The sequence below is a fragment of the Zootoca vivipara genome, chromosome Z (genome assembly GCF_963506605.1).
Source record: "Zootoca vivipara chromosome Z, rZooViv1.1, whole genome shotgun sequence".
Taxonomy (NCBI): Eukaryota; Metazoa; Chordata; class Lepidosauria; order Squamata; family Lacertidae; genus Zootoca; species Zootoca vivipara.
This window is the reverse complement of record NC_083294.1, coordinates 5,150,342-5,168,344: the sequence shown is the minus strand read 5'-3', so window position 1 is coordinate 5,168,344 and position 18,003 is coordinate 5,150,342. Positions and strand designations below refer to the sequence as shown.

The 18,003-nt window shown below is 44.5% G+C and overlaps 1 protein-coding gene across 1 annotated transcript in view; it reads right to left on the bottom strand.

Moving 5' to 3' along the window:
* Positions 1-18,003, bottom strand: part of BRINP1 (BMP/retinoic acid inducible neural specific 1) — a 110,759-nt gene that overhangs the window by 68,412 nt on the left and 24,344 nt on the right. Inside the window, exon 2 of the mRNA XM_035114125.2 lies at positions 3,471-3,738. Coding sequence (XP_034970016.1) covers positions 3,471-3,688 — 218 coding nt within the window. The 5' untranslated portion in view covers positions 3,689-3,738. The remainder of the gene's footprint in view (positions 1-3,470; positions 3,739-18,003) is intronic.

Below are 18,003 nucleotides of genomic sequence, written 5' to 3'. Positions count from 1 at the left end.
TCACTTCTCCCTTGAGGGGGAGGCGGCTGCGGGTGCGAGCTCCATTATGCTCCCCAACCCCAGCAAGGCAACTGCGGCTGAGGCAGGCCTGTGCACTTGCTTCAGCCTTGCCACGGGGGTCGGGCTTAGCCAGGCGGTGAACTGGCAGCATCAGGCTGCCCTGCCTTGTGGACTTCACCCCGGGAGGGTGGGCTGCGTCTTTCTACCCAGGGTAAACGACCACCCCAGAAGGAAAGAGCCAGCACACCCACATGGACAAAGGCAATGCTTAGTCTGTCTTCAGGGAGTAGGGGGGTGAGCAAGCGAGGTTGCTGCCCCCTCCCTGAGCCAGCAAAAGCAGAGGGAGCCTCAGGAAGGAGCCCCGCTGTTTCTGCCACTCGTGTGCGAGTGGCAAGGACACCAGGGCTCCCTCAGCTGGGGGCAGGAGCTTTTCCACCACCACCCCAGCTGAGCGTCAGGCTGGGGCCAGATGATAATAATAATAATAATAATAATAATAATAATAATAATAATAATTTATTATTTATACCCCGCCCATCTGGCCGGGTCTCCCCAGCCACTCTGGGCGGCTTCCAACAGAAAAATAAAACACAATAATCTATTAAACATTAAAAGCCTCCCTGAACAGGGCTGCCTTCAGATGTCTTCTAAAAGTCTGGTAGTTGTTTTCCTCTTTGACATCTGTTGGGAGGGCAGGCACCTCCACCGAGAAGGCCCTCTACCTGGTTCCCTACAACTTGACTTCTCACAACGAGGGAACCGACAGAAGGCCCTCGGTGCTGGACCTCAGTGTCCGGGCAGAATGGTGGAGGTGGAGACACTCCTTCAGGTATCCTGGAACAGGCCATTTAGGGCTTTAAAGGTCAGTACCAACACTTTGAATTGTGCTCAGAAACGTACTGGGAGCCAATGTGGTCTTGGCGGCTGGGAGGTGTTATGTGGTCTTGGCGGCCGCTCCCAGTCACCCATGATGAGGCCTGAATCCCGACTGGAAGGGATCCAAATGGTCCGCTTCTTCCAGGCATGCCTGAAGTTGTTCACCAACCACTCTGGGGTGAAAGTGCCTCAGCTGCGGTGGTGAGAGCTGAGGCACTTTCACCCAAGCACCTTGCTGGCAGGGAGGGGCTGATGCCGTTTGTTTCAACATCATATTGAAACATTTATTGCCAAACTGCAATGTTTGGTTGGTTGCAAACCCAACATCACCCAGCCCTAGTGATACCTTTAATGGGATAGGTTGCCTGTGGTGGGTCTCCTCCACAGAGTTACATACCATTTTGAACTGGACAATGGTCTTTCGTAACTTTTAAGAACTATTACCTCGCTGATTTGCATCAGTGTAACTCCCTAATCCTGGCAAGACATATATGTAAGTAAACTTTACTCTTTTTTTCTTGTTTGCAAGTGATTTCTTTGTTAAAAGGGAAACAGAGAAGGGAGGTGATCCAATTCTACCTAAGCATCTTTGAATATCATAGTTGTTCTAGGTTATACAACCTTGACTCTAAAAGCTTCTAAAGGTAAGCTATGCACAGATGGTGATTTAAAAAAACCTGCTGAAATAGGTATTTGCATTCTTCTTACACCAGCAATAATCTTTTGTATTATGAGGGGGGAGGGGGGACTTTCCCCCATACACTGTCTCCATACGTACAATGAATAAGTTTATACACTTCTTTCATGCTCCTCTTACCTGCCTTTTCTCTAAACTAAGAATCCTTTATGAAGGAATTCAATACACAGAGAAAGGATTGCAGGGAGGGACACCATAATTCAAACCCCACATCACTGGCATAACAAATATTTCATTCCTTCCAGTAGCACCTTAGAGACCCACTACGTTTGTTATTGGTATGAGCTTTCGTGTGCATGCACGCTTCTTCAGATACACTGAAACAGAAGTCAACAGACAGCACGGAACTCACACCCGTGAATGTACCATGCCTTCTGAAAGCAATCCTCTTCCATTCTCCGTGTCTGACACAAAGTACAAGACCCCAAATTCCCCATAAAATATCACATTATAAAGCAATGCATTGATTCTATAGCCGCATTTGCCTTGTCCATTGACATATTTTGACCTGGGGTTGCTTGGCTATTTATTTACTTGCTTAGATGGCTTACTTATTTGCTTATTTGACCGCTTACACCTAGCAAAGTTTGAGGTGGCTTCCAATTTATATTTCAACAAAATTAAAACCAACCCTAAGAATAAAAGTAAACAATCAGCAGTAAATAGGGTGGGAAGAATATCATAAAGCAAAATCATAAAAGAGTTTAATAAAAAACCACAACAGCAATAGCAGACTAAAACCATATCACCAGAGGCTCTGGTTTAACTCACACCTACCAACCCCGGGAGTCTTTATTAAAGCAAGATTTGGGGGAGGGGGCTCTCTTTGCACAAAATACCTCTCTCCTGTCCTTGCGAACCGCTTCAACAGCCAAGCAGTTTTTCCAGCTGATCCAAGAGAAATATGCCATCCTAAATTTGATTTAATTCTCTCCTTTAGGGCAGCAGAGCACATAGAATCACAGGATTGTGGGTCTTAGAATGAACCCCAAGGTTCATCTATTCCAATCCCCTGTGCTGCAAATGTCTTTGCCCTCTTCTATAGAGGTGTTCAGATGCTACAAGTGTATAGTCCATGTATCCATGTACACACTTCTACCATAATCCACATGTACCGTTCAATGAATATACAGTTTATGAATCTGTACACAATAGCTGAGCTGTGTGAATCAACAAGTGTCCACTCTTTCACATGTGTAGAGGCAGCTTGTTCCTGTGTTCAATGCAACACACAAACAAGCCTCATGTGATAGTCCTTCAAGAATAGTGAGTGCGGCGGGGGGTGGAACTCTCACTTCTCACAACTGGGTAACTACAGCCCTATCAATGCAGCTAATGACTGCATTAGCCATTTTTGCAGCTGCCATGCTGTCAGTCATATCCAGCAATTCTGAGCTCCTTTTCACAAGCCAGGCATCACCCATCCTCTAGTTTGCAACTGCCTATCATCCATGAAGGGACCCAGGTGGCGTGGGTTAAACCACAGAGTCTAGGGCTTGCCAATCAGAAGGTCGGCGGTTCGAAGCCCTGCAACGGGGTGAGCTCCCGCTGCTCGGTCCCAGCTCCTGCCCACCTAGCAGTTCGAAAGCACTTCAAAGTGCAAGTAGATAAATAGGGACCGCTCCGGCGGGAAGGTAAACGGTGTTTCCGTGCGCTGCTCTGGTTCGCCAGAAGCAGCTTTGTCATGCTGGCCACATGACCCGGAAGCTTCTGCGGACAAACACCGGCTCCCTCGGCCTATAGAGCGAGATGAGCGCCACAACCCCAGAGTCGGACACGACTGGACCTGATGGTCAGGGGCCCCTTTACCTTTATCATCCATGTACCACTCAAAAGACATCAAAGGCAAGCTATTGGTTTAATGGAAAGCACCCCCAAACAAAAGATTCCTGCTTACCTGTATATTTTATACCGGGTTGTAAATCCCTGACGATGTCTTTCCACAAAGGATAAGTAGCTCCGCGAGTGGTGGAAGGGCCCCCTGTCTGATATAAGCCAATCAAATTCCTTGGAGACATGTTGGTTGGTCACAGCGGGTTGCTGGTGGGAGGGCTGCACTGTTATATGGTCCCATATAAAGAGGAAGTAGAGGAACTCAGCAAGCCTCCAGTTCATGCTTTTCTGTCTGCCTTTTTCCTCTCATTCTTGCTCCATTCTGTGGAGTCCTGTGTAGGTAGGGGAAAGAGGGAGTAGAGGAAAGGTGGGAAGGGAAGAAAGGAAAGAGAAAAACATGGGCAATGAAGGGTGGTTCCAGTGCTCGTTTTTAAATTACCAATAGGATATTTGCCTACAGTTTCCACTTGCTTTCATCCAGAGGTATTCAAGAGCCCACACCCAAACACTTTCCATTGCTGAAGGCTGTCATTCCGCCTTCTGTATATGCTAGCCTGACTGTGCTCATTGGAAAACAAAGAGAAAGTTTGTGCTTACAGCTAAAGGTGTTTCATAAAGATAGACAGATTGAGAGTTTCATAAAAATGCATACAGTGGTGCCTGGCTAGACGAATTTAATTCGTTCCACGGGTCTTTTCTTATAACAAAAAATTCGTCTAGCGAATCCCATAGGAATGCATTGAATTTTTTTTGACTTTTTTTTTTGCCCATAGGAACACATTAATTGAATTTCAATGCATTCCTACGGGAAACCGCGATTCGCTAGACAAATTTTTCATAAAACGAATTTGTCTAGCGAGGCAACCTCCGCTCGAAAAATCCTTTCGTTAAGCGGAAATTTCGTTAAGCAGGGCATTCGTTAAGAGAGGCACCACTGTAATTGTCCTTATAACAGCACATCAGCAGTGCAGAAATGAACCTCAAAAGCTACAGCAAGTGGAATGGCAGACTGTGTGTGACATGAGGCCTTGATGTTCATGCATGTGCACTGATGTACACCTGATCTTCAAGGCACAATATCTCTGCCTCTTCCTTGAAGACTGCATTCTTGTGCATAATAACTAAGTATGTTCAAGGGATTATTCTTCACCAAAGTGTTCTCCAAAGTGTTCTCTACAAGACTGCCTTACCCCACATGTGCCCACATGACTGGATCAACCAGTGAAACAGGCACTACTACAGGTGCCACATAATACCAGTTCCACATTTGTAAGAACCTGAGCAGTGTGTGAGCAGTGACTACAACTTTGGAACTCCCTGCCTATTGAGATCAAGAAGCCACCTTCAGTGTACTCTTTTCGGTGCCTGCTAAAAACATTCTTGTTTAAACAAGCCTTACCCAGATGCTTAGAAAGTTGGGATGATTTTAATCTTTTTCGGTAATTTAACTTTCATATGTTTTAAAGTAGGGTTGTGAATTTTTTCTTTTGTATTTTTTCTTTTCTTTTTGATAATCAAGCAGTATATCATTTTTATGAAATAAATAAACTCTGGGTCCCCGGATGTAGTTGGACTGCACGTCCCATCACCCTAGGCAGCTTAGCCAATGGTCAGGGATGATGGGAGTTGTAGTACAACAAAATATGCAGTGGCTAGGCTACCTAAATGTCAGGTGTTCCCTCTGTTGTTCAGTAAGGGCATTAAGATCAACAAATAGGCCCTAGTTAGCCCTAGTTAGTACGTTTCCGAGCACAATTCAAAGTGTTGGTGCTAACCTTTAAAGCCCTAAATGGCCTCGGTCCAGTATACCTGAAGGAGCGTCTCCACCTCCCTCATTCTGCCCAGACACTGAGGTCCAGCACTGAGGGCCTTCTGGCGGTTCCCTCGTTGCGAGAAGCCAAGTTGCAGGGAACTAGGCAGAGGGCCTTCTCGGTGGTGGTGCCTGCCCTGTGGAACGCCCTCCCAACAGATGTCAAAGAGGAAAACAACTACCAGACTTTTAGAAGACATCTGAAGGCAGCCCTGTTTAGGGAGGCTTTTAATGTTTAATTGTTTTATTTCATTTTTCTGTTGTAAGCCGCCCAGAGTGGCTGGGGAAACCCAGCCAGATGGGCGGGGTATAAATAATAAATTTATTATTATTATTATTATTATTATTATTATTATTATTATTATTATTATTTACAGAGGCATGGTGTTTATCAGCTTCTTCACTGGTAATGCGGGTGTTGTAGAATGTGCTCCTTGCTGAAATGTGAGAGGCCCCCATCACCACTGGCATTCCTCTTGCCTGTTTACACAAGCAGTTTCTTGACCTCTTAACACAAGTATTTTGTTTTAATTGCACAGCAGCTTTAATGGGATCGTTTTGTTGCTCATTTCAACACTGGTTTGCATTTTAATGTTTTAATCATAGGATTGTAGAATCGGAAGGGACACTGAGGATCATCTAATCCAATCTCCCTGCATTGCAGCACCCATGACTTAAGCATCTAAAACTTAAGCATCTGCTTAAATATCCTCAAGTGAAGGAGAGTCCACCACCGTCCGAGGGACTCCGTTCCACAGTCGAACAGCTCTTACTGTCAGAAAGCTCTTTCTGAGAGTTCAAAGAATAGAATCGTAGAGTTGTTAGGAACCCCAAGGGTCATCTAGTCCAACCCCCTGCAACGGTGGAATCTCAGCTAAAGCATCCATGACAGATGGCTATCCAACCTCTGTTTAAAAACCTCCAAGGAAGGAGAGTCCACCACCTCTCGTGGGAGTCTGTTCCACTTCCAAACAGCTCTTACTGTCAGAAAGTTTTTCCTGTATGTTTAGTTGGAATCTCCTTTCATGTAACTTGAAGCCAATGGTTTGAGTCCTACCCTCCTACCCAGAGCAGGAGAAAGCAAGCTGCTTCCCTCTTCCATGTGACGGTCCTTCAGGTATTTGAAACTGGTTATCATATCTCCTTTCAGTCTCCTCTTTTCCAGGCTAAACATACCCAGCTCCTTCAACTGCTTGTCATAAGGCTTGGTTTCCAGTTAGATCTGTTCATGTTAAAATGCAGACTGAACATAATTCTGCTCCATCCTGATATTGAATTGGAATCTCATTTCTTGTTACTTGAAGCTATTGGTTCGGGTCCTACTGTCCGGAGGAGAAAACAAGCTTGCTCCATCTTCCATGTGACAGCCCTAGAGATATTTAAAGATCATATCTCCTCACAGTCTCCTCTTCTCCAGCCTAAACATACCCAGCTCCCTCAACCATTCCTCAAAATGCTTGGTTTCAAGACCCTTGATGATCTTGGTCACCCTCCCCTGCACATATTCCAGCTTCTCGATATCCCTCCTAAATTGTGGCACCCAGATCTGGACACAGTACTCCAGGTGTGGTTTGACCAAGGGAGAATAGAGTGGTGATAAGATCTGGACATTATACTTAAGTTGATGCAGCCTAGAATCATTAGCTATTGACTTATATTAAACTCCTTTTCACAAGCCAGGTGTTCCCCATCTTCTGGGATCGTTTTATTTATTGCATTTTAATTATGTTGTATTTTTCATTCTGTTTTTTTTAACAACGTTGTGCAACTGTTGCTTTTTTCTATACATTACCTCTACTACCACCAGTGCTTTTATTCAAGAAAATGGGTGCCAGAACTCACCATGAAGTTGTTACAGTAAGTCAGCAGGTGACTCGGGCCAAATTCCAATGCCTCTGATTATTTTACCCAGCAAGTAAAATAAATGTGCCTCCCTCCCTCATTCTCTTAGATTCAGGCGGATGGCTAGGGCAGCTTGGAAGGGCCTTTGTGCAATCGTGTGTGTGTGTGTGTGTGTGTGTGTGTGTGAATGAATGAATGAATGAATGCAACAGTAGATGCCTGGCTGGAAAGCTTAAAGCCCACCACTACTACACAGGAGACAGACTGAAGAAAAGGAAACACAAATTAGCCCCGCCCCAATCATGGCTAGAAGTGGTTAGGTGCTAGGTGGAGTCATAGACCTTTTTAAAAGTGTAGAGTCGTACATGCTGCCCAGCTTCTGCTATGACTTCAAATGTTTGTTTTGGGCTTCTGGGAAGTACATAAAGGCAAGAAGCGGGCAGGGGAGCCTACAACAGCGCCCACCTGAAAGGTGCTGGAACTGCGCTCCGGTGCGCACTGACTGATAAAAGCACTGACTACCACTATGAATAATAATAGTAATAATGGCAGTTCTTTTACAAAAAAAATATCTGAGGGCACAGGTTGGGGAAGCCTGTACTACAGCAGTATTATTAAACTTTGGGTTGAGAAACATCACTCCCACTCTCTCTATAGTTTTAGATGGTTAGTTAAAATGCATTATTTTTTTGGCGATGTTTAGAGGAGAGACCTGATTGAGGCTACTAGTAATTTTCCTTTACTGCTTTGCTATGTGTTTTTTATAGGATTCTGTTATGAATTTTATGTGATCACTTTAAGAGACCACTACTTGAAGAATCAAAGTGGTGACATCCAAAGTTGACAAGAAATGCTATCAGAAAGTATATAGAAACTGTCAGAGGCACATGAATCTAATGAAATGTCCAAGGTTTTATGATTGGAGTGAGCGTAGTACTCAGAATCATTCTGAAGGGAGTGAGCATGCTAACAACTGTAAGCTAGCCCTGCACTGAGCAATTAAGAAACAAAATGCAATTAAGCATCGTCAGAAGTAATTAAGTAAATAAGTTGAGCAATTAAGCTTGTGATTTGTGGGCTACATCACCTGCACAAATGGATTTTTGTCATAAAAGGACTATAATAGAGAATGGGACTTGGAGAGAGAGAGGAAGGGAGAGGGAGAAGATGAGGTTACTCCTCATCTTCAAAAAGAGGGGGGGGGAAGAGAAGACCCAGGTAACTACCAACTGGTGAGCTTGACATCAATACCAGGAAAGGTCTAGAACATATAACAGTTGGCCTGTGAGAACTTAGAAAAGGATGCTGTGATTACTAAGAGCCAGCATGGGTTTCTCAAAAATAAGTCATGCCAGAAGAATCTCATTTCATTTCTTTTTTTAATGAAGTTACAAGCTTGGTGGATCAGGGGAATGCTATGTTCCTTGGTTTCAGTGGGGCTTTTGACAACGTCCCCCATGATATTCTTGTAAGGAAGCTGGTAAAATGTGGGTTGGATGAGGTAACTGTTAGGTGGATTTGTAGCTGGTTGACTGACTGAACCCAAAGAGTGCTCATTAATGGTTCCTCATCATCCTGGAAAAAAGTGGGGTTCTGCAGGGTTCTGTCCAGAGCCTGTTGTTCAATGCCTTTAGAAATGACTTGGATGAAAGAACTGAGGGGATGCTTATCAAATTTGCAGATGACACCAAACTGGGAGGGATGGCTAATGCTGCAGAAGACAGAATCAGAATTCAAAATGACCTTAACAGATTGGAGAACTGGGCCAAAGCTAACAAAATTAATTTCAGTAGGGACAATGTAAGGTTTTGCACTTAGACAGAAAGAACCAGATGCATAAATATAAATTGGGGGACACCTGGCTTACTAGCAAGACATATGAAAAAGATATTGGGGTCTTGGCATACCACAAGCTTAACATGAGTCAACAGTGTGATGCAGCATCAAATGAAACTAATGCTATTCTAGGCCGTATCAACAGAAATATAATGTCCAGATCAAGGGAAGTAATAGTACCACTCTCTTCTGCCTTGATCAGACAACACCTGGAACACTATGTCCAATTCTGGGCACCACAATCTAATAATGATGTTGACAAGCTGGAATATGTGCAGAGGAGGGCAACCAAGATGATCAAGGGTGTGGAAACCAAGACTTACTGTATATGGAGTGCTTGAAGGAGCTAGGTATGTAGCCTGGAAAAGAAGAGACTGCGAGGAGATATGATAGCCATCTTCAAATACCTGAAGGGCTGTCACATGGAAGAGGGAATAAACTTGTTTTCTCTTGCTCTGGAGGGTAGGACTTGAACCAATGGCTTCAAGTTACAAGAAAGGAGATTCTGAGTAAACGTACGGAAAAACCTTTCTGACAGTAAGAGCTGTTTGACAGTGGAACGGTCTCCATCAGGAGGTTGTGGACTCTCCTTCCATGGAGATTTTAAAGCAGAGGTTGGATGGATGGCTGTCATGGATACTTTAGCTTAGCAGGATACCCAGAACCAAAAAGGTCCCTATCTCAGAGGTCTCAATTCTATTGCAGTTTTTGAAAACTGGTAAGAAACAGTTATTTCCAAGCTGTTGTTTCTTATCTTCTCCATTGCCTTGTGCAAACGAGTGAGCACCCTGCCCCCAGCTCTCCATGCATGCATGCCAAAGAATGGAGGAGCTGGATGTGTGTGGAGATGACCACAATTAATGGCTGGTTTGCAAGTCAAGTCAGTATTGATGGACTCCTGATCATGGCTTGAGGTCATCTGCATACACAAGGACACAAAATGCCAGCACATGGCTTTCTACCTATCTACAGGGGAGGGCGTTACTCCTCAGAAGACTGGCTTCATTATGGCCTAAACTTCATGTGCCAGAAAGGCATAATCAATTTGTTGTCATTGCATCTGGTTTGGCCCTGAGTAGGTGAATGACTGTCAGTTAGTGTCGTCTGCTCATGTTCTACAGGTAAAGAGGGAGATAATTTGATAGTAAAGAGAACTCAGGGGAACTCAGGCCTGGCAGTTCCCTCATTGTGAGAAGTGAGGTTACAGGGAACCAGACAGAGGGCCTTCTTCTCGGTAGTGGTGGCCGCCCTGTGAAATGCCCTCCCATCAGATGTCAAGGAAATAAGAACCTATCCTATTTTTAAAAGACATCTGAAAGCAGCCCTGTTTAGGGAAGTTTTTAATATTTAATGCTGTATTGTTTTTAACACTCAATTGGGAGCTGCCCAGAGTGGCCGTGGAAACTCAGCCAGATGGGCAGGGTAATAATAATAATAATAATAATAATAATAATAATAATAATAATAATAATGTATATAAGGGCATTGAAACTCTCCATAGGCCATGCCACTCACTGACACTTTCCCATTCCCCTCTCCCACCCCACCTGTTGGTTTATCCAAACAAGGTAGGATCAGAAACCACGGATTGATCTTCAGTTCTTCGGGTGAACTAAAGTTTAAATTAACCCTGTTCAGATGAACAATGCAGTGTGTTTCATTTCAAATGGAAGTGAATGCTTCTGAGATCCTTGCAACTAAACCAGAGGAGAAGACTTGAGGGAGTGGGTGCACAAGCCTGAGACTTGTGCATGTAACACTAAACTATTGTTTAGCATTATATCCAAGCCTTTCCATAGTGGGTTACTGAAATGGCTTTTGACCCTGTTTAGTTGAATTACTGATCCAGGCCTGAGATTCCCACCTTTGCATTAAGTCTTGAAATACCAGGTCAGTGCTGCTCCTCCACATAAAATGCCCCCTTTTAGAGGGTCATTACAAAGCTCTTGTTTCATATTCCAAGCCCGCCCTTGGCTCCTAGCATCAGACTTAGATGTCTGTTCCCCTTCAGACAAGATGTTCTCTCACTTTCCCAGCCTCACATAACCTGTTCTTGCTAGAGTTGGGGGAATCGGAGATTATAAAACTCGATAATGAAACAAGCTGCCTCTCACTTCACGTTCACACACAATTAGTCTATGTACGGTTGTTCTTATTTTCATGTCCCACATTTCATAAGACACACACCCCGCAATGCACAAAATAAGAAGGTCACAGCTTCCTGTGGCTTTCACTGGAGAGAAACAGCTAACGAATTGCTCTTGGTAGACCACTTTGCTGCAGCTGTACTACTTGCCTTCAGGGCTACATAACATTCTGAAAGGTAAAGAATTGAACAATGAGTCAGCTGAAGAGTTGGTAGTGAGGAAAGAATATAAGGTGGTCTGAAAGGAGGCTCTAACATCAGCTGAACCTATAGCCAGTTCACCAGGTCCTATGGGCTGACCCAGCTTGGATGTTATGCTTAAACCAGTGTAGTGCCTCCCAGAGGTTGTTGAACTCCAACTCCCTTCAGCCCCACTTAGCATGGCCAATGGTCAGCGATGATAGGAATTGGAGTTTGACAATATCTAAACATTGGCCAAGAGGCTAAACCATTGTTTAAAATGATGAGAATGAACCACAGCAAGCCTCAGGGTCGCATCCTTCCCCCTCCAATATAGTTGTGAGGAGGAAACAGGAAGTTTTTGCTGCCATTTTTGCATAATCACAGTTTCTTCAACCACCTGAACTCAGCAAACTGTGGTTAACGTAAATATAATTTTATTCAAAACAGCAAACTTCGAAGCTGGCCATGAAGCTGGCTTCTTTAAACACAAAGGTACCATTGGCAACAGTTCAGTGTGGGTATAGAGAACCTGTGGTACTCCAGATGTTGCTAGATTCCAAGTCACATCGGCCCTAGCCAACATAGTCAGTGGTCAAAGATCATGGGGATAGAACTGCAACAGCATCCAGAGGGCCACAGCTTCCCCAACTTGTAAGGGAAGCTGAAGGATAGGGAATGGCTGAAGGTCACCCAATGAGCTTTATGGTTGAACAGAAAGCTTTGCAGCCAAACAGAGATTTGAGCCTGCACTTCCCCAACAAAGCTTAACGCTTCCAAACCATTGCATCAACTGGTTACGTATACATATACACACATGCACACATACCACCACCACCACCAAAGCATCTTGTGTGCTACAAGCAGTGTAAACCAGCAAAAACCTATTACATTAAAAAAATCACTTTTAACACGAGGAGAAGCTATCTGGCCTGGAGAACAGATGTGCTCCTTCTCAGGTACCGGTACTTTCAAACTTCAGAGGGTATCCTAACCTTGAATTCTGCTCTGACATATATCAGAAACAAATATTAAGTGTGGAATGTGGTTTTGGATTTTCTCTCATCAATCAAACTTGCTTTCTGTTTTTTTTCCCTGTGTTAATCCAGATATCAGAATGTTCTTTCTCTCTGTGTGACAAGAAATTGCAGTATCTACCAGTAGCCTTTGCAAAATGTGTAACATGATACAGGCTTGCGGAGGAGCAAGGTGCAGGGCAGAAGTAGGAAAAGATGGAGTTTGTCTTGATTCTTGGCCCATGCAGAGAAATATGCTCTCCAAGAGCCAGGACAGGTGTACTGTACTTCTGAGAAACACTGAAGGAGTTGGGTCAATTCAGCTACAATCAGTGTTCCCCAATTGCTGGAGTCTGCAAGTAAGTTTGAAAATAACAGAAGACAGAAGAGCCATTGCCATTTTAAATTAAAGTGTGCCGTTTAATGTGTGCATGTGTCTGGGTGCACATGGGAGTTAATGAAGCACATAGGGCTAAATAATGGTGGCATTGGGTCAGCAGGAGGGAATGAGCCCAATTTTTCAAAGGAGACTGGTGACCCAAAATGATTGCTTTGAACACCCATAGTAAACATGACTTCTATTATGTAGTTTTGTTATATTATGGGTTTTTGCATAACAAATAGGGTATGTAGAGGGGGGGAGTTTTTATACATTGTTTTTATACAGGTGATCTGTAATGCTGGCATTAAATCAAAGTGTACACATTTCACAGCACCATCCATTCTTGATAAGGAAGATCATTCATTGCCATCAAAAGTGGAAGGAAGAGTGTAGCAGCAAGATGGACTATGAGGTCTTCAATACAACCCCATTAGCTATGGTGACAGCAGTCACGAAATTAAAAGACGCCTGCTTCTTGGGAGAAAAGCAATGACAAACCTAGACAGCATCTTAAAAAGCAGAGACATCACCTTGCCTACAAAGGTCCATATAGTTAAAGCTATGGTTTTCCCAGTAATGATGTATGGAAGTGAGAGCTGGACCATAAAGAAGGCTGATCGCCGAAGTATTGATGCTTTTGAATTATGGTGCTGGAGGAGACTCTTGAGAGTCCCATGGACTGCAAGAAGATCAAACCTATCCATTCTTAAGGAAATCCGCCCTGAGTGCTCACTGGAAGGACAGATCGTGAAGCTGAGGCTCCAATACTTTGGCCACCTCATGAGAAGAGAAGAATCCTTGGAAAAGACCCTGATGTTGGGAAAGATTGAGGGCACTAGGAGAAGGGGACGTCAGAGGACGAGATGGTTGGACAGTGTTCTCGAAGCTACGAACATGAGTTTGGCCAAACTGCGGGAGGCAGTGGAAGACAGGAGTGCCTGGCGTGCTATGGTCCATGGGGTCACGAAGAGTCGGACACGGCTAAACGACTAAACAACAACAACAACAACAGCTATGGGGTGGGAAACCTTTCTCAGCTCAAGGGGCCACATTTCCTCATTGGCAAACTTCAGGTGGGCAGCATATGCTAGTGGTGGATGTGGCAGAAGGTAGAAAGTGGGGAGGGTTCTCCCCTCCACACAATAAGCTACATTATAGAAAATCAGAGCTTTACACACATACAAGCTTCCATCCAGGCAAATAAAAGGCATTATCACAGTTTAGTAATACATCCTACCATGGCTGAAGGACTCAAGAAGGGTGTGGAGCCGGGCCAGAGGGGGTGTGGCTTGGAAAGGGGACATGACCTTAGGGGAGGGTCACAAGGGACAGACAGAAATGCCCGGGGAGTGGGGTCCGGCTGCATGCACCCTCCTCACTCCTCATTTCCCTTTTCCTGCATCTTTTCCCTGCTTATCAGTTCTCTGCCCAAGCAACAACTTTTCCTGTCGAAAGTGAGCAGGTAACTCCAGCCGTGTCTTGGACTTAGGTGTTAATTCATCAGTAAGCACTGCACAACAAGCCAGATGGCAGAGTGTTCCCTGCCAGCATGCAAGGCCTCCTTTGCCTTGGGCATCTGCAACCCGTCTCATTGAATATGCACAGTTGCCTCTGATTTTGCTGGAGATGCCCTAGCACAGAAGACCCATCCAGATGAATTAAACTCTCTGGAGAATCGGGCATGTCCACATTCGAGACATCTGACAAGGAGCTGTCAAGAAATACCCATTCTTTTGTCTTATATTTAACTGAAAATGAGGTGCAATTCTCTCAAAGCTCTGGGACAACTCCCACAGTGCCATGGGAAGTACATTCCCTTTCAAACTCCCACCAACAGCTTAAGGCTCATGTGTTTCCCATGTTACAATGAACATGGGGGAGGGGAAGAATTCAGCAGCACGTATAAAGAGCTTGATTGGTTGGCAATCTTGTAGGATAGTTCTCTCCTCTCTCTCCGTCCCCAAATCACCCCCCGCCTCACACATATATCTAAGAAAAAAAGATAGTTACCATCTTGGCTTTTTAATCAGTGGAGGGCAGGTTGTGTTCTGTGGGAAATTGTAGGTGTGGGTTTACTATAGTAGTGACCTTTGCTCGTAGAATTGGGATGTTCCAAACACACACTACTTCCATTTGTGAAATATTACACTGAGATGGACATACATCAGACTGTTGATTGCTCTTCCCCACTTTCAGTGGCCAAAATAACAGTTATACAAAGGGCCCCTGAACCAGCTCTTAGTAAGGTATAAACTGGTGTGTGAAACCAAAGTAAACTACAGTGGTACCTGGGGTTACAGACGCTTCAGGTTACAGACTCCACTAACCCAGAAATAGTATCTCGGGTTAAGAGCTTTGCTTCAGGATGAGAACAGAAATTGTGTGGTGGTGGCGGCAGCAGGAGGCCCCATTAGCTAAAGTGGTACCTCAGGTTAAGAACGGTTTCAGGTTAAGAACGGACCTCCAAAACGAATTAAGTTTATAACCAGAGGTACCACTGTACATGACTGCTCCTCAGTTTTCCTTCCTCTTCCCTCCACCATCAGAAGAAAACCACACCAAAGGGTATACTGCATAATGCGCTCTCTCTCTCTCTCTCGCTCTCTCTCTCTCTCTCTCTGTCCTTTCCTTATCTGTTTCTCTCTACAAATGAATTAGAGATGTGGAAAAGGATCCTTCTTTCACACCTGCCCTTCAGCATCCCCCTCCGCTGTATAATTCTAGCAATTCACACATATACTGCCCCTTATTACAGGTTCTCACGTGCCTACCACATTTCCTTCCCTGGTCCCATACCCTCTAAGCATTGGAGTCACTCATTCTTATCTCTGTATTTATGTCTGTCTTGTCAACGGAGGTGGTGTTCCTACCTGACAGTGCCTCTTCTCCCACCCCAGGCCCAGGCCCACATCCCCTCTTCCTTCTCTCCCATTTCTTGCTTCTCTCACTATCTGATTATTCCATCTCTGAAGCTCCCACCTTCTCTACAGCTGTTTCCCTTTTATCGTCTTGCATTTGTTCAGAGCTGAAACTCCATGTCTGCTTAGCCTTTATACTTCTCTAGCTGAGGCTCCAATACTTTGGCCACCTCATGAGAAGAGAAGACTCCCTGGGAAAGACCCTGATGTTGGGAAAGATGGAGGGCACTAGGAGAAGGGGACAGCAGAGGACGAGATGGTTGGACAGTGTTCTCGAAGCTACGAACATGAGTTTGACCAAACTGCGGGAGGCAGTGGAAGACAGGAGTGCCTGGCGTGCTCTGGTCCATGGGGTCATGAAGAGTCGGACACGACTAAATGACTAAACAACAACAATCCTTAACTATCTAGTTACAGGTAGGTAGCCGTGTTGGTCTGAGTCGAAGCAAAATAGAAAAAAATTCCTTCATTAGCACCTTAAAGACCAACTAAGTTTTTATTTTGGTATGAGCTTTAGTTTTTATTTTGTATGAGCTTTAACTATCTGTTTGACTGGTTTTTGTTTGTTTGTTTGTTTGTTTGTTTGTTGGGTTTTGTTTTGTTTTTTGCTAACCATTGCAGACATTGTCTGTATCTGGATCTAAAAGCATGGCTGTGCCAAAATGATGCAAAATGACTAGGAACTCATTTGCACTCCCCTCTCTTCCGACCCCTCCCGCAAACCTCAGCAGTGCCTCCTTGTTTTTGTTAATCTTTTGGCTTCGTCGGGGGGGGGGGCAGAATCTTACTGGTGTTTTGCCATCTGGAGGGAAAGGCCGGTAGAACTGAGGGAGTTGGCAGCAGATTCAGGACAGACCAAGAGAAAAGAAAAGAGAGGACTTCTTCAAACAACACAGAACTAACTTACAGAAGGGGTTGCAGTGTGGTGCCTATGGGGCAGTTGAGGTCTTCCCCGAAATGCCTGCCCATCCTCTGAGACACCTCTACTCACTGCCCTCCTGGGTCATGAAGTGGTGAGGGCTGTTACATTTTCCCCCTCCTTTGAGTAGTACACAGGGCTGGAGGATAAAGTTTCCCACTTCCCTCTTCAGTTCTATGGTGCTTTTCAAGGCTCATACTAACTCTGCTGGGATCTGAGCTTTATTCAGATGGCTTGCAAAAGTGAAGCATGTGAGGGCACTTTCTCCTTCCATGACTCTGGTGGTGGAGGCAGAGGGGTGACCAGGTGGGGTAAGGCCCACAGGGCTCAGCCGGAAAATCCAAATGTGTCAGAAGTTTTTTCAAAAGAAGATTGGTAAACCCTGACTTGTGGACTGCACTGCCACAAGACATGACAATGGGCACTAAGTAAGGTGGCTTTAAAATACAAATTCATGTCTAAATGGAGCCTCCATATTCAGGGACAGTGTATCCCTGAATGGTAAAGCACAGAAGGAAGGGAAGGTTATTGCCTGCTTGTGGGCAATCTATGGGAAGACCTTTGCAATTAGAGACACTACACTTACAATTTGCACTTGAGAGTTAGAACGGGGGTGGAGATGGGGTGTCTCTATGGCCACACTTGAATCATTTGCCCATGGTGCCAAGTTGCCCTCCCTTCTCATTTCCGCACACCACAGACAAGCAGAATATGGAATGGATTGTCAGAAGATGTTGTGCTGGCCAATGAGTAAAATGGCTTTAGGTTATGTCAAGGTTATGAGGGATAGGATGTATCTGCTGATGTTACTCATGAAGGTGAAATGGACCCTTCTGATTCTGAATACAAGTTACTGAAGAAGAACAGACAAAAAACATTTTCGTTTTTTTCCTTTCATTTGATGCTTCTATTTTTTTCCCTTTCATTTGATGCTTCTATTTTTTCTTTCATTTGATGCTTCTATTTTATCTGCTATGCCTATCTCTGTTTTTATTATATTGTATATATTTTGGATGTTACTGTACTTTATGGTTCAGAAGGGGTGTAACTTAGGGCTTATCCACAGTTCCTCTTCTCCTACTGCTTTCCTCCAGAGAAAACTGTTTTTGGCAGTCAGTCTGATCAAACAGCAATTCAGGTTTTACCCGGATTGACATTTGCCCTAACTTAGAGCTAAAGAACAGGTTTTCCCTTGGGGGGAAAACAGAGCAGGGGGGAAACTGGCTGGGCTCCATGCTTTCTAGGTGTGAGACAAGCAGAAGTGTAGGTGAGCCTTTTCTATCAATCATCTACTTCGCATGCAAAAGATCTGACATTTTCAGGCAGGGCAAGGGCTGCCCTCTGCCTCAAAACCTGGAGAGCTGCTGTCAGTCAGCATAGACTGTACTGAACTAAATCACCCAATAATATTTAAAAAGTCACATATCCTCATAGCTAATAATTCCAAAGTTTCTGGGAACAGAAAAAATTAGCTAACCAGGGCCTTGGGAACCAGGAATGTTTTAAAATTCATACAGCAAGTTAATAAAGAGAGGGTCAGACACAGCT